The following is a 22,663-nucleotide window of genomic DNA, read 5'->3' on the forward strand; positions in this document are numbered from 1 at the left end:
TTATCTTTGGCTTGGAAATGGCAGAACAAAAAAAATAGCTAAAAGGAAGATATCCAAGATAAGTAGGCAGATAATCAAATCAATATGTATTTATTATGCTCTTACTATATAACATATCCTTTGTTATAGGCTTGGAATCCAAAGAAGGGCAAAACAAGTTCCTGCTCTCAAGAAGTTCATAATCTAATGGGATGATGCAAGTAGCTATACACAAACACGATATGTAAAGGATAGTCTCAGAAAGAAAGCACTACATTAATGAATGGGAAAAACTTCCTGCAGAAGATGAAATTTTAGCTGAGAATTGAAAAGAATTCTTAAAAATGGAGACAGCCAATGAAAATGCAGAGTTGGAAGAAAGAGTATCTTGTTCAATAAAGATGGTGTCACTAGATCATAATGTTCATAAATATTGTATCAACCATAATAGAAACATGAAAAGGACTTTAAATATCATGCTATTTGAGAACCAGTTGATAAAATTAGGGTTTTCAGCCCAAAGAAAAGAAGACTTAGGGAGAACATAGTAGCTATTTCAAGTATTTGAAGGACCAACATGGCAATGATCTGTAGATCCGAACTCAGTATCTGAGTCTAACCTTGTCTCATTGTCCAGATTGCTGGTCAGTTATAGTTATAGAAAACAACTAAAATGATATCATTTGTTATCATTCCTTAAAAATTCTAAAATGTTTTGAAAATAAATGGAGAATAGGAAGCAGAGGCATTTATTAAGCTGAGATAATTTGTAGACTATTTGTAGACTATGCATAAATTTCTGTGTCTGAAGATAGAATCTCTCTTAGAAAAGATATTTGAACAGTAATTTCAGTTTCTTCCAAATTCACATTGCAATATACCTCTGCTTTTGGGAGAGGGAACTATTGTCAGCCATTCTCAGAAGAGCAATTGGGAAAGGTTGAACCATATTCAATTGTCAACTCCCTAAGATAAATAGTTGATTTCTGAATTAATGATGTAACATTCAAGTAGATTTTTACAATTGGGTTTGGATATTTATTGAAGGCTCTGGCAAAAAAACCCCAAAGGATCAAAGAAAAATAAATATGAAAGTTATTCAATCAATTCAACAACTATTTGTTAAGCGTCTATTATGTGCTAGGTACTGTGCTGAGTGATGGGATAAAAAAATAAAAAAAAAATAAAAGCAATCCATACCCTCAGAAATATTTCATTTTGCCAGAGGATAACATATGGAAGCAAATTGAGCAAACAGAAGAAAAGTGGAGGAAGGAAAAAGGTACTAAAAGGATCAGGAAACCCTTTTCTTGGGAGGCAGTACTTGTGTTGAACCTGGAATGAGTTTAATTGAGAAGTGGGATATTCTAGACTTCAAGAACTGACTATTAAAAGAGAAAGAGACAGGAAATAGGTGAATAAATATTTTATGTGCCAGGCACTGGGGCTAAGATGCTCTTACAAATTTTATCTCTTTTAATCCTTTCAACATATTCTGTGGAGTAGGAGCTATTATTATCTTCATTTTACAGTTGAATGAAGTAGAGAATGATTAATTTGACCAAAGTCACACAGCTAGTAAATTTCTGGATAGATTCAAAGTTAAGTTTTTCTGACTCCTAAGCCAGTGCTCTTATCTATTGGGTGACCTAGATGCTCATAATACAATCCATATCCCAAATTATCCTATGGATTGATGAAAATCTAAATTCCCCACCATGAATCACTAAAATTTTTATAGATATAGTATGTATATAGGTATAGCTATATATTATATGGATAAATTTGTTAAAAAGTTTAATAGTATGCTTGTTATATATGTTAAAATGCTCTTTGTAGATTAAATAAATTCATATTAAATAGCATATTGCATGCAATATTACATACATAACATTGTTATAATACATATATACATATTTATTTCAGTCTGTATTGAAAAATAAAAAAATTAAATGTGAAGTAACCATATTGGCTATTCTTTCTTCATGTGCTATTTTTATTTTTGGAGTTAAAGATGTGACTATAAAACATTCAGTATAATCCAACTATTTTTTTGCTTTGCTTTTTTTTAATCACTGAAAGCTAAAGCTCAGCTTAAGTGCCTTTTCCCTCACACCTGAAGTTATTCTTGATTACCTTAGTTATTAGTGTTTTGTCCCTTATCAAATTGTCTTTTATTTATCTATTTGGTTATTTAGTCATACTACCTAGAATCTAGCATAGTGCCTTTCAGAGTAGAATCCCCTAATTAAAACTTGTTAAATGGAATTTGTCTTGTTAATCACAATTACAAAACCTTAGAAAATCATTTTTCAATTATTCTCATTTTTAAAAATAACTGCTTCAACTTAAGTTCAATATTTTTTTCTGAAAAAAAAATCAATTGGTTTATATCTTAATTCTTAATGTTTTATCTTGAAATATTAAGAAAATGTTCTTGTTACTTGCATTTGTCAGGTTATCTCCACTAACAAAAGATTGTGATCTTGGCAAATTTTCCTTTGACCTAGGCCAAGCAGTGGGCTTGCTTTTAAAAAACATCATATTCTATCTCTGGATAAAATTTAATATTTTCTTTGTTTTCAGGCAGAAATTGCCGTTTCATTTTTTTCTTTTGGTTTAGCTAGGGCAAAGATGAAGCATGTTGTTAGTTTTAGTCACAAAAATAGCAATGAATTAATAACCCTTCTATTTTTCCACTCATTTAAAAATGGCCCTTACATTTCATGTATTTATGCTACTGAAAAGAATACATTGGAATGTTTTGAAGCACAGCACTATAATCATTAAAATCACTATGTGAGATCAATAAAAATGAATGTTTCCCACTTTTAGGTGTCCGGTGTCAAGACAATCAAATTGAGGCCCTGGGGGAACCGAATGAAAGATCTGATGTTTAAAGAAGAGAATGCTTGGTGTGAGGAGAAAAATATGTTCTCTGTCTTTAAGTATTTATGTGGAAGGAAGAATAAACATTTATTCTATCTGGTTCCAAAAGGCAGAATTAGGAATAATGCCTCAAAAATAGGAGAGTTAATTTAGGCAGTGAGAAAAGAAAACACTTCCTAACACAGCCATCCAAAAATGGAATGAGTTATCTTGGGAAGTAGTTAGGACTATTTAAGTTCTACCCAATTCCTTCCTAGACCTGGTTACCTGCATACTATCCCTCTCAATGTAATTAGTAAGTAGCCTTTTATTGCCTAGTGAGCTGCTGGGAAGTATATTTTTTCTTTTTCTTTCTTTCTTTTTTTTTTTTTTTTTAACAGTTTTTTATTTACAAGATATATGCATAGGTAATTTTACAACATTGACTACTGCCAAACCTGACTTGTGTTATTGAAGCTTGGTGAATTTATATGTTCTTCATTTCCTCTTCCTTAAATTCAATTCATATATGAATCAAGACATAACCTCATCACAAGATACACATTAAAAATGTCTTCTATAGTGAAGAAATTCCTGGGATTCCCTTCATGGATTTACTAGAACCTAGTTTTCAACTTGAGTTAGAAAACTAAGCCCTAAAACTCTTTTCTTTTTTTGGCTTAATAACATTTTTCAATTATACAAATTTTAAATTTGATTTGTTATTCTTGTCTTTTCCTAACTTATCTCTCCTATTCTTAAATCTTACCCTATACTTTATTATTATTATCATTATCATTATTTTATTGGTATTTTCTTATTTCTCAACATGGAACCCTCTGTAAGCAGGCTATCCAATTTGAGTAAAGCCAAATTCTGCCTCCTTTTGTTGAAGTTATTTCTTTTCCTTATACTCATTGTTCTTTCCTGCTTAGAAAATGCATAGATGGGTGGTGGACTTTAGATCTTTATCATTCTTTTCTACTGGGCTACCTCAAAATGGATATGGTTAAGAGAAATGAGAGGTGAGAAGAGTGCTTCAACAGAAGAGAAAAAAATCGCAAAGAGATCTTAAAGGAAGGAAAGGGACCCACATGTGCAAAAATGTTTGTGTCAGCCCTTTTTGTAGTGGCAAGAAACTGAATGGATGCCATCAATTGGAGAATGGCTGAATAAATTGTGGTATATGAATGTTGTGGAATATTATTGTTCTGTAAGAAATGACCAGCAGGATGATTTCAGAAAGGCCTGGAGACTTACATGAACTGATGCTGAGTGAAATAAGCAGAACCAGGAGATTGTTGTACATGATAACAAGACTATACAATAATCAGTTGTGATGAATGTGGCTCTCTTCAACAATGAGATGATTCAGACCAGTTCCAATTGTTCAGTGGTGAAGAGAGCCATACAGAGAAAGGACCATGGGAACTGAGTTTGGTTCACAACATAGCATTTTCACTTCCAGCAAGAGGAAATAATTTTGAAGAGACAAGAAAGACATCTGGATTGTCCTAGAGAGTGAGATAAACACAAAATCAAAGGAGATCTACAGAAACAAGCAAAACTTGTCAGTCTTTTATTCTGCAAACCACAGTGGTCTGCCTCTCAAAGTGGATAGTGGGCTAGCCTGTGACTCACAACAATGTCACTGACATAATGACTGTGTGACATGAAAGCCATGTAATCTTCCATTTACCCAGGCACATTTATAAGACTATAAATTTGCTGCTGATTTGCATTGTTGGGGAGGCCTTCTACACTGATGAAACCATAGGTTTGAACCTTCTCTTCTTTCTTAACCCTGTCCCCCATCCCCCAATTATTTTTTCCATTCATATTTAGAAGAGATGGATCTAAATTATGGTTATCTCAGCAGACCTATTAAGACTTTTAAAAATCTGAGATAATAATAATAGCTTGCATTTATGTAACACTTTAAGGATTGCAAAGCTCCTTACATACATTATTTCATTTGAACCTCATAAAATCTCTGTTTAATAGGTGGGTGCTATTATTATTATTGTTATCTCTGTTTCACAGATTAAAAAAAAAACTAAGACTGAAAGAACTTAAGGGCACAAATCACTAATAAATCTGATAATTATATGATTTTTGTCAGTTTGGTTATTGATATAATCAATTATGTTAATAATTTTCCTAACATTGAACCAGTCCCACATTCCTGGTATAAATCCTACTTGGTTTTAGTATATTATCCTGAGGATAACTTGCTATAATCTCTTTGCTAATATTTAAGGTTTTTTTGCCTCAATTTTCATTAGGGAAATTGGTCTATAATTTTTTTCTCTGTTTTGATCCTACCTGGTTTAGGTATCAGCACCATGTCTGTGTCATAAAAATAATTTGGTAGGATTCCTTCTTTCCCTATTTTTCCAAATAGTTTGCATAATATTGGAATTAATTGTTCATTAAATTTTTGGTAAAATTCACAAGCAAATCCATCTGGCCCTAGAGAATACTAATAAGTATCTGAAGAAGTATTTGAACTCAGGTATCCTTGTCTCTCAAAGCCACCACCACTATGTAATTCTGTCCCTGAGATATGAAAGAAGCAGGCCTAGGTTAGGCTATTTTAAGAACTTCAGTACATCTACAACTTTTTTTGGAAGACCATGAAACCTCTTTAGAGATAAATTAGAGATCAGCTAAAGCATTTATTGAAGTATCACCTTTATTTCCGTATTATATAAGGATATGAGGGACAGAAGATAATATATTTTCTTAAATATTTAAAAAAGTTCATGTGCAGAAAAGCCTAAGGTACTACAGATATTAAACCATGGAAATCAAAGGTCAAGGTGGGAAACCTCTGACTTCCTTTCCCTTTCCGACATGCTACCTATGTGACCTTGACAACCTCATGATGGGACTGAAAACAGAGACACTAGGTTAAATCTCATAGCTTAAAAAAGCCATTGTGGTATTTTCTTTATCCTACTGGAAACATCTGGGTATCTAAGTGCATGTACTGGAGAGAGAAGTCTTATACTCTTAAAAAATGGCAGAAGAAGAAATCTCTTTAAATAACATTTGAAGTACACAGAACTTGGGAGTGTTTAGAATGAGAGGAGTGACCAAGGAATTTTCTCTCCTGGAAGTTCTTCAGCCTGTGAGAAATTTGTTGCTCTATTGGAGACGATTGGATACCAATTTTGCCTTGTAGAAGAGTGCCCAATGTAGAACCCTCTTCTTTAATTTCTTGACCCTGTCCTCCATCCTCCATTTTTCCCATTCACATTCAGAAGTTATGGATGTAAAATCTGGCCATCTCAGTAGACTTAAGACTTCTAAATCTGAGATGATGATAATAGCAGCTTGCATTTGTGTAGCACATTAAGGATTATAAAGCCCCTTACATATATTATTTCATTTGAGCCTCACAAATGGTGAAAAAAAAAGTGCCTTGTAGGAGCCACCCAATGGAAGCCTCTTTCATCACGGGGATTCCACGTTCCAGGATGAATAGGACAAATCATGGAAAAAGTTGGCAATTTTTTTCCCCTTTTTAATCTCAATCAACAAGCATTCCCTTTGTGCCAGGCACATATCCCTGGCTTTTTGATAAGGAAATTAAAATATGTCCAAGACTGGGATCAAATCAAATCCTAGGGATTTTGGGAATGTGAGTGTGTATGTATGTGTGTGTGTGTGTGTATGTGTGTGTGTGTGTGTGTGTGTGTGTGTGTGTGTATGTGTGTGTATATGTATATACACACACACATATATATGTGTGTTTGTAGCAACAAATAAAGCAGTATCTCAGTTTGTTTTCATCTTTGCTTAGCACTTGCTAGCCTGGAAGGGGTGACACCCAAGAGACTGGGGAAAATGCCAAAAGTCTGACCTCTCCATGCCTCCCTTCCTCCCTTCCCCCTTCCCCGACATCTCCACCCACCTCATGACACTCAGCCATGATATAGAATGACAGAGGACTAGGAGATGGTTTAAAATGACAGCCCTGAGCTCCTGCAGAAGCACATCACTCACTCTACAAAGTGCTCAGGCAAGAGTCTTCCTTTACATTCTCCCTCTTCCCTTCAACATGGCCTATCTGGGAGCCCATTTTGCCTTTAGATCCCGTTGGAAAAAGACAGATGATGAGCTGTGTCGACATAGCATGTCCTTTATCCTTCACAGGGCAATCCGCAATGACTTCTTTCAGAGTTATCTTTATCTCCTGGAAAAACTTTCTCTGGGTGAGTCCATGAGACCTGCAGAATCAGATGCATGGGGTGGCTAGCTGCTTGGGACATGTGAGGGAAAGAGGGAGGAAAAGAGCATTTCACATTTTCTTTTGCTGCTGTGAATCACCTGGAGGGAAACTTCCAGCAGACAAATGGCTGAGGATTTCTTTTTGGGGAGTGGAGAGAACAGAGTCTCTGGGGAACTGTACCTCAAAATGTGACTTGGAACTGCAGCTTTCTATTCTGAGATCACTGCAGTCAAGGCATTTCACTTCCCATTTGAGACCTAGAAATAGAAGCACTTCTTCTGACTGAAGGAGGTGCACCATGGTACGATGGGAAGTGTCTTCAATGGCACTAAAGCTGCTCATTTCAGGTATGCCCCACTCTTCCAGAATTGGGATTTTCTTGGCAAAGATATTGGAGTGGTTTGTCATTTCTCTCTCTTAACTCATTTTACAGATGACCTCCGTTCAAAGTCCACCTCTGAGATTTACTGTCTGTGGGACTTTAACAAGTTCCTAAGCCTCCCCAGACTTCAATTCCCTTATATGAAAAATGAAGGGGTTGAAAAGGATGCCCTTTAAAGTAGCTCCTAACAATTTATTTTATTATCCTATGGACATGTTTACTATTTTGCAAATATTCAAGAGTTGGATAAATTTGAACAGCAGCTTATTAAGGATCCAGGAGGGGTGTAGACTCACCAATGATAGGAAAATGGTGCACTTGTTAGGCTTTAGCTTTGGTCTCTGATAAGTCCCTTATATTAAATTTAATTTGGTTTTGAAATGAGTTTAATGTAATATTCTCCCCCAAATTCTTATACTTTAAATATCCTTTTTGATCTTTAGGAGACACAATAGGAAGCAGAGAAAAGAAAAAAACTTGCAGCTTTTGATTCTTTTTATGTGGCAGAAATAGGGAGCTGGTAGAAAGGAGATTTGTTATGAGAAACTGGGACAATATTCCGCTAGTTCCCTCTGGTTTTCAAGGAATTGAACAATAGAGTAAAAAAATAGAGCTGATCAGATCTGTCTGCCCCTTATTTCTATTGAATTAGTCAAATCAGAGCATCATTTATAGTTAATCTATAGAAAATGGTCATTACTAGGGAATAAGTTTGTTTTATATAGTCTTTATATAGTCTTTTATATAGTTTTTCCAGTAACTGAAAGGGAGTTGTTCATGTATAATTCCCAAACAATTTTTCTGAGGTTGCCTGAAATACCCTCTAGATCTCAAGTGAAGTGGGGCAATTTTTAGAGTCTAGAAACAGTCAAAAAATTTAATTCAATTCAATCCACATTTAAATGCCTACTATGTGCCAGGCATCATTCTTTGTGATGATAATATAAAGACAAAATAATCCCTGCTCTCTGAGAACCTTATAGTTTTTAGAAGAATACAACAGATACACAGATAAGTAAGCACAAACTATAGACAACAAGAATAAAAAGTCTTTTCAAAAAGGGAGAGAGCATTAACTAGAAGGAAAAAAGGCTCCATTTAGAAGGTAGCACCTGAGGAATATTTTGAAAGGAATTGTACTACTTGAGGGGAACATGGATAAAGAACAATCTGAATTAAGGCCTTTATGCCTAAAACTATTTCTGAACAAGGTTTTTGTTCATGGAACTGTTCAATTTAGGTGAATATATGCAACAAGTGAGTAATATTTACTCTGCTCATAAAAAATCATGAAATCTACAAGTTGTCCCACTTATAGTAATTAGCCATTTCTCCTTCAACAGTGCTTTTTAAGAGAGCCATGAGCTATTTTCTAGGGAATGATTATTTCTTCTGTCTTCTCTTTTCAATTAGTTTTGAATAGTATAACTGAACTATATAATTTATATTACTTCTCAGTGTTCTCTCATCCTTTTGCCATCCTTTCTTTGCCTATCGTAGACAAATGAACTTTATTGTACATCTCATAAAAATCTTAGCTTTCTTCCAGGCTTAACTTGGATGACTATTCTTTGGAGAAATCCTTTCTTCCTCATTTTATTGTTGATAAACTGGTTTTTAGCTTCTTATAAGGTTCAATTTGGGTTCTAAAAGCTTTCCTTATCTCCTGAGTTTTCATCTTAAGTGGTTTTGTATTTATTTATTGGTATAATCACTCTCTCCACCTTCCTCCCCCAATAAAATGTAAACTCCTTGAGGTCAGGGACTAATTTCTTATTTCTTTTCTGATGTCCAGACCTGAATCTCTGATTACAGGATAGCTTCTCTTAGAAGACCATCTCTCAAATTATAATATCTCAACTGAGCTATTATCTTTCCCCCCAAATCTTCTCCTTTTGACTTTACTTTTTTAGCTCATGGAATCAGAACTCATCCTTATTTTGCCATGATCAAATTCTGGGAGTAATCTTTGGCACATTCTTCCACTCTTATTTTCAATCAGGAATTAGATTTAATTGAATCACAAAGGTTCAGTGTGTACCAGAAGACAAGCTATAAAATGACTATTATTAAGGGACTAAATGTATATAAAATAAATAATTGATATAACATTGAAAATCAAGGAGACGTCAAAAGAAGCAGATTGCCAAAGGAAAACCAAAATTAAAACAAATCATTTTCTGATGTCTAAAAGACAGTGAAGAGGAATTTGTTGTTCCTAAATGTGGGATATATGTATATATATGTATAATATTTATAATATATGCATGTATATACATTATATACAATGTACATGTATATATGCATATACATATATTTTTTCAAAATGAGTGTATATATTATATGTGCAAATATATTAAATATACACACATATATATCTTTGTGTATATATATATAATATATACATACACATACACATGCATATATGTGTATGTATAAATATATGAATTCTAAATCTCCAGATACAAATAAATGGTATAGGCAAAGCAATGACTTTTCTGCAATAATTAGAAAGATAGGAAGGACCTGACAAGTTAGATAGCAAAGACACTGAGCACCCTTGATTAAATGAAAAAGACCCCTTCAATCCAGTGCCTAATCTTTAGAGGACTTGATCAGGTCTTTAGCAGGAAAGAGTCTGAATGTTTTGACACTTGGCCAAAATGATAAAAGTCTTAAGAGGTGCAGACAAGATGTAAAAGAACCTAAATCCCAAAATAGTTTGGGCTGTTAACAAAGTTGTGTTATACTCAGACCTAAGGAAAAGCAATGTTTAGCTCAAGTAGTAATTGAAAACATTTGAAGGTATCTAGTTGTTCCTCAGCATTTGTATTTCTTTAAACATTATTTTTATTTTTTATATAATTAAAATGTTATTAATATTAATATTTATGCTGGGTTACTTATAAAGAAATGCTTTTACTTTTAAAAGTGTGAGAAAGTGTTTCATATAATTTTTAACTTGTACTTTCAACTATATCATGATGTCCATAATCAAATTTTCTTATTTGTAAATTATTCAGAAAATAACCCTAGTTCTTTGGCTAGGGATACTAAGGGGATTGAGATCTACGACTATGGCTACCTCAAAACTAATTTTAGGCTTAAAAGCAGCTGGTAGTCATGAACAAGTAGTGACACATTATGATTTGCCCAAGGAGATATATACAGAATGCCCCTTTGAAATTTGGGGAGTCCATCTTGATTACATTTATTCATAGATTTTTTTTATGGCCAGCAGTTGATGATATCAAGGCTTTATTGGGATGAAAAGTAAGTCCTCTTTACAAAAGCAAAGTCCTCCTGTCCTAGAGCCTATAGGAGAAAGATCTTGATGTTGACAATTGTTATAGAAGGAGAGTGGGTTGACTATAGAGCCTGTAAAGAAAGAGATTGGAAGGAAACCAGTCTTCACAACTAAAACACTTTATAATAATTCTCTGCTATGAAGTATTTTGCTGAGATGATTTTCCTGAGCTGCAGGGATTAATGATTGAACAAGCACCTGTTCAATTAAAATTCCACATTTGTATTATGAGAAGTGCTACTTACCATCACTAAGCTCTAAAAAAATGAGAGCAATGATTGGTAGCTATCTTCCCAGATGGAAGAAATGCCACTATATGCTGTGCCACAGTTTTTGATAATGAGGAAGTGGGGGGAAAATCCATTCAACCATGGATTTTGCGCTGGGATATTCAGAAAGGAAGTCACTCTTTGGAGGTTACAAATATGCTTGGGTATACTAGCCAGAATTTAATCTGGTTTACTAGCCAGAATTGTTTGTGGGTGATTGTGTGAGATGACAAGAAAAAGAAGGAAGTGAACATTGCTCTGAGAATTGAGGATTAATGGACAGACTTGTAGACTTTATAGAGTATTTAATACTCGAAACTCTCAAAAATGATTCCAAAAGTCCAAGTGATGTATAGAAGATTTAAAGTGTGGCATTTAAAAAGGTTTGAAAGGGATAATTTCTGGATAATTTAATTATTTTATTAATAAGGTCAAAAGATTATTAATAAAAGGACATTCATTTGGCCATCTTTCTTAGACCAAAGACAATCATGGTGGTGGTCTCACACTCTTTTATAACTTTTGAAGAAAAGAGGGGTTGCTAGTGACATTGTGTCACCCCCTGCCTTGAACTATCTAGAAAAAAGGATCTATCGTCACCCAAGCTTGAGTAGAACACAATGGGCTTCCCCAATAAGGTTTAATTCCTTATAAGATTAGGTACAAAATGACCAAGGTGAGAAGAGTTAATGAAATCTTTCAAGAATCAACTTAGATCAAGACTTTAGAATAAGATGAGAGCCTTGAATCTCCTCAAGATATTGGTTGTTAATCAACATTTCTCACAAAAGTAAGAATTCATCAGTATTCCTTATAGCAGATGGGTCAAATATGTGGTCACTGGGTGACCTTGATAAAACTATAGATCCAAATCACATTAAAAGCAATTGGGAAATATTTAACAAAATTAATAAAAATCCAATAAAACATAGGTAATTTTAATTTGTGGTTTCTTAAGTCAATATGCCATCCACAAAGATCCTTATGCTCAATTCAGTGGCCCCGTTTCTATTTGATTTTAGCACCATTGCGTCTCCTCTAGCAACTAGCACAGTATCCACTCAGAAGTATGTACAGTTAGGCAAGAATTCACTATTACTGAGTCTAGGTTTAGAACTATACATCCAGAGCTATCGTTCTTCTTGTTTTTTCATCAAATAACTATCCTCAGAATCCAAGAGCATTTCTCTTAGAACAGTTCAAGGAAGACTATTATATATGTAGGTTCCCTAAAGGGTAGACTAGGGATGGTTTCAATTGAGGATATTTATTCCCAATATGGAAAGCTGCCAGAAAATACTAGTAATTTCCTAAGGAAACCCTGTAAGTTTCATTGACCTATTATTATTATTGATCCAATCTCAAGGTCACTCTTAGCTAATCAGGATGTTTCCATGCATTCATGGGAGAGTATGAGAGTTTTCTTCATTTTCTTAAACAATTGTTGGCTTTTATAGGTTTGTGATTAGTTCTAGGGCAACTGGTTCTTCTTTGTCTTTTCCCCATATGATCCTCTTTTTTTGACAGCAAATATTCAGAATGCAACAAAAAATCAGTTTATCTTTATTTGGAGATTTTTTTTTTTTTATAAAAGTCCAGATAACAAACTTTAAAAAAAGAACAGAACTCCTGAAGGAAAGGCATCAGTGAGGTAGGGAAGGGGAGGAAGTGTAGAGTGGATAAATTTACTAGGTCACAGTAGTGCTGAAACAGGAACAATCAAGGAAATAAAATTTTTTTCCAGGCAGATTACTCTTTATACTAGTTGAGCCAGACAAGGCTCTAATCATTCATGATATATTTGGTTCAGTACAGTAACACTTTTCATTTTCAATTAGTTCACTGCTGGAATTGGTCTGTAACTGAGTCCCTCTTTTCTCACCTGGAGGAAGTTACTGACTCCCACCGATTCTTTCAGAAACTCTTTACATCAATGCAACCATAGATCTAATTCCTATCTGTAATAGTGTAGCTACTTAGCAAATGCTTTTTTGAAGAGTCATATTCATTCTGTGGCAAGATCCTCTTTTAAGACAGATGAACTTGAATTTTGGAACAAACTATCTGTCTGGGGCAAATCCTTCATCATCCTTATCCCATTTTCTCATCCATATAATTAGAGACTTGGACAATATGATCATAAAAGTATTTCCCACATCCTATCCATTCCATCCTTGGTCATTTTGTCTTGCTGCTGTTCACATACTGTATTTTCTCGCTTACTTTTCATTTCCTGCTCTGGGCCTACTAATTAAATGAACACCACCAATGCTTCTGTGAAGCTAAAGATCAACTGCCCTTTAGTTCCATTCATTATTCTAGTGACTTCTCATACGAAAGGTAGGTCCCTTCTCACCCACCATTCCCATATACAGGTTTTCTCTTATTATTTGAGTGCAGAGACTATTTCATTACCTATTTGTCACCCCACAGCTTAGCTCAGTGCCTCACATAGTAGTCAAATCAATAATACTTATTAAGTATTTCTATGTACCAGGCATTGGACTAAGTGCTGAAGATAAATAGAAAGGCAAAAATATAATCACTGTCCTCCAGGATTTTCATCTTAATGGGAAAGAATAATAAGCACTTAAAATACTTTTTCTTTCTTTTTTCATTTATTAATTCACTCCATCATTCATTTCACTTTCAATATTATGATACTATTAAACCATAGATTTCTTGAAATAAAGAGACTCTTGATTGTCTTTTGGGAGAATCAGATATAGATCCAGAAATCAGTATCCAATTAAAAATAATAACTTACACTTATGTAGCACTTTAAGTTTTAAATTGTTCTTTCATAAATTTCATAACAACTCTACACTCTTTTCCCTGATGATCTCATCAGCCCCCATGGGTTCATTTCTCTCTCTTCTCCAATTCATACTCCAAACTGCCAAAGTGATATTCCAAAATCTCAATTCTGACTACATTTCTATCTTACTCAAAAATATTCACTCTCAATTGGCTCTAGGATAAAATACAAAATCCTCCATCTGGCATTCAATCCCTACCTATCAAGCCTCTATCATTTGCTTTCTTTACTCTATTAAGGTGCTATTCATCAGAGTTATAAAAAAAGTATGACTCCATGCTGATTAGGTCTGCTACAAATTTATGTTACTTGATTTGAACAAAGCAGTCACAGCAACAACTGAACCATTGTGTCTAATGGAATCATTTATCCACTCTTTCTTAAGTTATTCCAAACTTCCTTGTTTCTTCTCCATTGGCAACCCCTCCCCTAAAGGTAATTGCTTTTAGGACAACTCAGACTTTATGTCCTATAGGGATCTCAATTCAACATGTCCAAAATAAACCCATTATTTTTTCTCCTGTTTCAAACTTGACATTCTAAAGGGGAATTCCTAGTATAAATGATCTTTCCCCCTTGAAATTATTTTGCTTCATGTATGCTTCTTGTTTGTTTATCTGTGTACATGTTTTGTCCCCTTATAAGAAATATATTATATTATACTATATATATATTACATATAATATATCATTTCCTCTTATATATCTATAATGCCTTAAATTGGGGCAGCTGGGTGGTGCAGTGGATAGAACACCAGCTCTGAAGTCAGGAGGATCCGAGTTCAAATCTGGTCTCAGACACTTAACACTTCCTGGCTGTGTGACTCTGGGCAAGTCACTTAACCCCAGCCTCAGGGGGAAAAAAAGAGTAAAGAATATTTGACTTTTCCTTTGAATTCTCAGTGCCTTGCATAGTGCTTTGCACATAGTAAGCACTTCATAAATATTTATTGAATTAAATTAGTTAATGCAAGTACAATTATTCTCATTTTATATATGAGGAAATTTAGAGTCAAAGAGGTTATGGTCATATAGCAATTAAGTTTTAGAATCTGGGTTAAAACTCTGCTCTCTTGATTTCAAATTCTGTAGGTTTTTTTTTTTAGCCATATCATGCTGTTCTTTCTAAGACCCACCATCTTTAAAAAGAGTGCACTGGGTCTGTTTCTACTGGCTGCTAAAATTCTCCACACAGAGCTTCAAGGAATTCTAAAATGACAACACCATTATATATCCCTGAAGACAAAGCTGTTTCCCTTCTCCAGGTAAAAAAGAAGTCCTGTGAATTGTTCCCTCAGCGTCCAACATGAAGCACATTTAAAGCTATCAAGAGGGAAGAGGCTACGTATTTATTTATCTAAATGGTTCTGTCAAATAGGTGAAAATAAGTAGTTGAGTTGACAAACCAGAAAAGACCCCTTCCAAAGGCAGGCTCCTGCAGAGCTGTATATTCCCCTCATGGTGGAAATGTTGCTGGCACTATGAACAAATGGGAACATTTCTTTTCATGAATTAAAGTTTTAAGAGGCTCTACCAAGCAGTTGACTTAAACAGGTGATGATGATTATGGTTAGTTTTACTGCTTGTATTGGATCAAGGAGGGTATTGGCTTGTTTTCCCGTAATCTTGGAATAATGTTCACAATTGGGCAATCACAACATTTATTTATATAATTTTCTACCATTTCACAGAGCTTTATAGATATAATCTCATTTTATTTTCATTACAGCACTGCTAAGAAGGCACCACAATTTTATTATTCCCACTCTACAAAAAAAGAAATGAGGGTCAAGGAGGGTAAGATATGGACAGCATCTGATAGCTGGGGAGAAAGAGAGCTGAGATTCAAATGGAGATTTCTTGGGATCCAAGTCTAGTGTTCTTCCTTCTTCTAATTTGTTATATTTAAACCTTTCATCCTTCCCACCATAGTCATTTCCCAATAACTTATCCTCCTCCCACTGAAACGTCTCTTGAAATGAAGAAAAAAAGTTTAATAAAACTGACCCATAAAATGGACTCATATGGGACGTGGATTATTAGGTTATTCAAATACTGAGCTGTATCTTGTACCTTGGAAAAGGTGGGATTAATCATAATTAATGATGAAGTTCCTGAGCTAATTTCTGAGAGTTATGGTGGCCACCTTCTTGCCATACCCATAACTTCAGATTCTCCTAATACTATTACCCATACATGAGTAGTTCTTTTCATTTAGTCCACAGACACTTAGGGTTTTACATAGTCTACGGAAATAAGATTTGATTTAAACTGTCATAAATTAGAATATGATTGTCCAGTCCAGCAAGACATTATACTTATTTAGTCCTCTTAAAAGACAGAAAGGACAAGAAAAAGGTCAATGGGAGAGAGAGATTAAGTTATTTAGAATTTGAGTCATCTCTCATCCCTAAATCCATCTCCAGATTGAAGGAAGGTTTTCCTTTTCCTAAACTGTTTTTTAGGATAGATATCTGGTCATATCAGAAATTGCCAATTCTAAACCTAAAAAATTCATGAGTACTTTGGCACGGTAAAAGGAAGGTGGGACTTGGAATGAATTGGAGAAAAAGGAGGACTCATCTGAAAGCTCCATGAGCCAGTTTGGCCTAATGAATAGAACTTCATTCTAGGTGTTGTCAGGAGGCCTGGCCTGAATTACCACTCCCTGCTATATAAAGTGTAAGTGGCTATTTTTGGCTTCACACCCCAACTCATAGGGATGTGGGAAGGATTAGTGAGATGAAATCCCCACTGAGTTTGGAGCTGTTTGGGGGAAAGGAGCCATGTACAGTGAATAATATTGTTATTCAGATAACTTACAAAGGATCTCTCCAGGGTTTGCCTTTCTGCCACGACTAGTTTCTGAGATCCCAGCTTTATTTGATTAGATCTCAGGAATCTGTCACTGGCAGAACGCTATAGTAAAGGTCAAACCAATATTGAACTCCAAGGGGAAGGTAGTATGTGCTTATTGTGGAAAGAGTATTGAATGGAATTAAGGAGAATAATCTAGTTCGAATTCTGTCATTAACTATGTGTTCTGGGCTTCTACCAGGGAAACAAAATCCCAAATATTTGATGAAATTTCTTGTTAATATGAAACCAATATAGCATAGTGGATAGAAAGCTGACTTTAGAATTAGGAAGAACTTGGTTCAAGTCTCACAAATTGGTTGTGCAACAATGAGCAAGTTACTTCTAGGTTGCCTTAGGCTACAAATGGCAAAGCATTTCGCCAATTTGTTTTGGTTTGAAGTAGTTTCCTTTCTGGGAAGGTATTATCTAAATGAACACAAATGGCATTTGATCAATCAATTAGAAGATGGCAAAATGGATTCCTAGAAACTTTAGGGCCCTTTTCAATAATTAACTCCTTTCTTCCTTTAAAATATCTCTCTTTTTCTTATTTTTTTGGGCAATATTTACCAATAATTGAAATTAAAATTCAGTACTCCCCCACTGTACTAATTTTAATTTGGGGTTGTAATAATCTAAATACTACTTAAATGGCACAGATAAAATTCCTCAATCCTGCCAATCAGATTTTTTCATGACTATTATGAATTCCTTCAGTTTCCCTCCTTACATTTTCCATTATTTGGTGGGAAGAAGTAAGTGGCATATTTTATGGAAAAGAGATATAATCTGCCCTGCAGATTTCATATAACCTTTTCCTTTCCAATATATCTCTCTGCAGAAGGTATATATTTTCTTCAAGGACAAGACCACCTTTCAATTATCTCAAATTATCAACTTCTTTCTTATGTTTGACTTCTCACTCAACACAAAATGCTCTTTCCAAAGTAACTAATGATTTGTTTGGTCAAATCTCAGTTGGCCTTTTTTCTCTAGCCTCATCATTCTTGATCTCTCTTTAGCACTTGAAATTGCTGATCACCATAAATACTTTCTTTCTCCATTCTGAATTGGTGAAAACAATGAAAGGGTGTCATGTACAAAAACTGTCATGTTATGTCATATCTACATTTAAGAAAACTGATTTCTAGCATTTTGAAAATCTTTCAAGTAAAGAGTTTCAGTGGTTTTTAAATCCTTTTTTTTTTAATATGGAAACTATAATGGTATTGTGATCATTTGCAAATGGAATATAGTTGGAATCATTATATATATATATATATATATATATAATGGAATCATTCAAGGAAAGTTAGGAATTTGCTAGTCAAATTTTCATTTGGAAACTGCATAATTGATGGATGAGACTGGAAAATGAGCATCATGATTCAATGTAGGTAATGATTCTTTTCTTTCATGTAGATACATAAATGTCTTACTTAATTATACTTTTCAGACAACCATTAAACTCAAGTATTGAAATAAAGTTAATTTAAGTGACTAAGTAGACAATACTCTAGACAACGAGTCATAAAGCCTTAGTCCAAATCCCATCTCAGATCCTTGCTAGCTGTGTGATCCTGAGCAAGTAATTTAGCTCAGTTTTCTTGTCTGTAAAATAAGGAAAATAAAGCATCTACTTTCCAAGGTTTTTGTGAGAATAAAATGGAAGTTATTTGTAAAGCCCATAGAAAAGTTTAAATGCTAAATAAATAATATTACCTGTTATTATTTCATTAATGCTAAATACTGAGATTGAGCTTATGTGGTATCCTTTTGGAACTCCCTGTTCGGGCACCAAAATGTAGTGTCTGAACTGGCTCTCTGCAGGATCTCGGGGGACCAGCTTTGTTCTGGTGGAGGAGATGAAGGAGGCAGGAGAGCCAATACAATGGTTAGGGATGGAGTCTCTGATTTCCAATACTCTTAGGCCTTATATACCTCAGTAAGATTACATCATTACATCATACAAAATATGTGCCAACTGGAGAACCATTATCTCATCAATCACACCGAGTAAGTGCTAACTATAAGCTGTAAGTATCCCTTGCTTCCAGTATACCTTACCCAGAGTACCCCCACTATCTGCCCTCTACAAGCTTAGAATCAGATCTTAGAACTGTGGTATTATAAAGTAACAAACCAAGATTTTCCAAAATAATGAAGGCTATTAAGTACCATTACTTTTTACTAAATTGCCATTACAATGATGTTTAAGTAAAAGCAAAATTAATTTTATATTATTAATAATATATTATTAAAAATCATATTTGTTTCATTCATTTCAAGTATATTTGTATGCATCCATATACTTTTTTAATATTTTCACCTAATGGTCCATAATAGGCTAATATTTATATGTATTGCCTATAATATTATGCTATTGTTAGGTGATGATTGCTTATTATGAGGGATTATTAATACTTAATAATAGTATGGTTATCTCTTACTTATAACCTTTTATATTTATTAATACATGTATATGTATAAATCTTAAGAATATAAGTAATTATATGAGAATGGATATATAATTTTTTTTTATCAATAGGAGTACCTGATCAAAAAAAGTTGGAAAGATACTTCTACTTGTGAAATCAGAGTTTTGAATAAAGAAAAGAAGAAAAAAATATTCTGTTACATGATCTTTGAAATCTCTTCCAGTTCTGTGTGAGAAAGTGAATCCAAATTAAAATCAGAGACTCTCTGAGTAAGAAAAAGCAAAAAGAGATTTATTATAATATTGGAAGAAAGGGCAACTCCCATCTGACAAAGTGTTTTTCAGTAAAAGAGTGCAAAATGCAAAATGCCAACACAGGATTATATAGACCCTAACCAGAAACCCCCACCTACCCTGTAACCTTTTCTCCTATTGGCTGGAAACTTCTGATATACCCAGAAACTAAAGGCTAAATTAAGACACTGGAGGGAAATGTTTGTTTATCTAAGATAATCAAACACCTGCAGTTTTTAGCTATAACTCAACTTGTTATTGCAAAATCTCAAGTCACAGTTAGGGCATAGGTCAAAGCCATATTCTTCTGAAAGGTCTTCCCTCACTTTATCTGTTCTTGAGCCATTTAGACCATAGATTAAACTTACCCCACTCACAACCCCTTTTTGTTCAAGAAATTTTTATGCAAGGCTGCATGGATAGGTATATAAACTAGGTATACAAATCAAACATTTACTGATAATAAATCATAAAGAAATTTATTTTAAAACAAGTCTTTGGTATACATATAGTTTTATCATTTACTCAAGATGAAAGCAAATTTCCATATTAATGAAATGGATGTGCTTGTTTATTTTTACATAAAGAATTAAATTTTGGCAGGATATTTGATACCTTTTACTGTTGCCAAATCTTTTGCACATCCCAATGTGGGGTTGGTACCCACAGTTTATGAAGCTTTGTTTTAGATAGTCAATAAGAACAAAGCAACCCAAACTAGAATACATAATACAAAAAGTGATAACAACTTACTAGTAGAGAATCATGGGTGTTGTTGACCAGAACATTGCCTATAATCATAGGAATTCTGAGCAGAAGCAACAGAATCTCTGCTTCAACCAAGGGTTGTCTTACTGAAACTGAAAAAAAAATGAGCATGGAAAATCAAATTTGAGACAAAGGGATCCAATATCTGGCTTTCGGCCAAAGTCCCTACCTTCATTAAGCAGGAGAGCCAGGTTTAGGATGTTTGCCATTTATCTTCTGGTGGGTATTTTTGCTTTTTACACAGTTTTTTTTTCCAGCTTAAGTAACTTGGAAATGTGCCCTATTGTCTTTCACTCAGCTATGCCTAATTATTAGGGTCAAAAGGCCTTAAGCTTAAGCACTATTATCTACCAAGTAGATTTCCAAAAGAAAATCAGAAAAACCTGTTATGGTAACCTGGACTATAAAGTTAATGTCCAATGTCCTAAATAAACTGCCTTGTTAGTTAATTTTTTGTGTTTGTGGCACTGAACACAACAGCTAGCACACAAAGAGTGCTTAATAAATGCTTTTCAATTGTATTCAAGTAGCTTCTCTTAACTCCCCAATTTGACCATAAGCTTTCTAAAGACCAGGACTAATTTTAATCTTCCAAAAATCCCCAAAAAGCTTTGTACCTACAAGGTACTCAACAAAAATCTATTAATTGATTGATTAATTAAAAATTATATAAGATGTATAATATACAAGGTCAAAGTCAGCATGGCATGTTGGAAAGTAGATTTTGAGTGAGAAGACCTGGGTTTGACTTTGTTACTTAAGACTTGTGTAACTTCAGGCAAACTTTATCACCTTTTTAAAGTCTTTTTTTTCAATATGGAAAATGAGAGGATTGGACTATATAATATCTACATCTTCTCCTATCCCTAAATTCTATGAGTTTATGATTTTCTATCCCTTGGGTTTTATAGATTTCCAAAATATAAACAATCATGCTGGATATTCCAAGTAGGTGATCTGATGTCTAGATTTCTTTGATTTGGAAAGAGTGTTATTGTAAAAAATGATGCTGAGTCTGTGTAAACAGTTGGTTTGATGTATTGGGTTGACCCTCTACTATTATTATATTGCGTCTCTCTTCATCAGTCAAATAAAACAATCTATTTAGAAGCTACCTTTATATATATACATATATCTTTAAAATTAATTGTAAATATAGTAGAAAATTGCAGCAGTTGTAATTTCAGCCTCTAAAAATGAAATTAAGATTAACCCAAAGGTAAGAGGTAAAAGTCACCCTTCTGTTCTGATTGCAGAGTTGGTATAGTATCTTTTTCCTTTTTCTTTTTCTCTGGGATATCCTATCAGTTCCTACTAATTGTCCTTTGTCATAGTTATTGCATAGCTCTATGCTGGGACTTCTTGGGAAACTACAGATGCCAAAAGAAAACTGACTCAAGATATGGCCCATCTTGCATGATCATTTGTGATGTTCCATTTGCAGTGAAACTCTATGCTTTAACCAGCCAAGTCATCAATGGCGAGATGCAGTTCTATGCCAGAGCAAAGCTTTTCTACCGTGAAGTTCCTGCGACAGAAGAGGGGATGATGGGAGACTATATTGAGCTGTCTAACACAGATATCCAAGCCTCCCGGGAATTTCTTAGGAAGTTTGTTGGGGTGAGTTATCCAAGTGAAGCTTTGATGAGGAGGCAAAATGTGCAGAAGGACTAGGTGTTATTGTATAAAATAGATGAAGCTCATGGGATGCAACTGGACGGATGCAGGATGAACTGTTTTGAGCGTTAATTTCTCCATCCTCCATTGGACCACCAATGAAGCTGGACTTCATTAAGCCACTGGTTGATCCATTTAGGGACATTTAGTATTCATAGCATGGGACTAATTCCATGTGTTTCAGAAAAAAAAGGTAGGTGGTACAATGGATAGAGTTCTGGGCCTGGATCAGAAATCCTGAGTTCAAATTCAGCTTCAGATATTTATACTAGCTGTATGACCCTGGACAAATCAGTTAGCCTCTATTTGTCTCAGTTTCCTTATCTGTTAAATGGGGATAATTATAACACCTACCTCCAGGGTTGTGAAGACCAAAATAAGAAAATAATTGTCTAAATGTTGGGTGTTATTTTTGTTGTTTTTGTTATTATCTTCTAAAAATTGTGTTCATGCCATAAATTGATGGCCACAAGGGGACATCAAAAGTTCAAAGATAAATTCTCTTCTGAACTGCACAGATAGGCATTTGATATCCTGACGAAGAAGATACATATAATTGCAAATTGCAGATGTGATTGGGCATTTTCTAATTTTCTTCAGCTAAAATTATGTATATATGTTGCTTTGCATGAATAGAAATAACCAATAATTGACATGGTGGAGTTTTTTTGAAATCCCCTGTAAGTACATTAGTGTTTCTAGGAACTATGATTTTACTGGTTGGGATACTTTATCCTTGATGCAGTTTGTAAACTTTTATAACTTCGTA

The 22,663-nt window shown here is 34.2% G+C and overlaps 1 protein-coding gene across 1 annotated transcript in view; it reads left to right on the top strand.

Annotated features, from left to right (window-relative positions):
* Nucleotides 1–6,818: 6,818 nt before the first annotated feature.
* NTMT2 (N-terminal Xaa-Pro-Lys N-methyltransferase 2) overlaps nt 6,819–22,663 on the top strand; it is a 26,811-nt gene continuing 10,966 nt past the window's right edge. The window contains exons 1-2 of the mRNA XM_074264631.1: nt 6,819–7,067; nt 21,662–21,837. Of these exons, the coding sequence (XP_074120732.1) occupies nt 6,821–7,067; nt 21,662–21,837 (423 nt within the window). The 5' untranslated portion in view covers nt 6,819–6,820. The remainder of the gene's footprint in view (nt 7,068–21,661; nt 21,838–22,663) is intronic.

The sequence above is a fragment of the Sminthopsis crassicaudata genome, chromosome 4 (assembly GCF_048593235.1).
Source record: "Sminthopsis crassicaudata isolate SCR6 chromosome 4, ASM4859323v1, whole genome shotgun sequence".
NCBI lineage: Eukaryota > Metazoa > Chordata > Mammalia > Dasyuromorphia > Dasyuridae > Sminthopsis > Sminthopsis crassicaudata.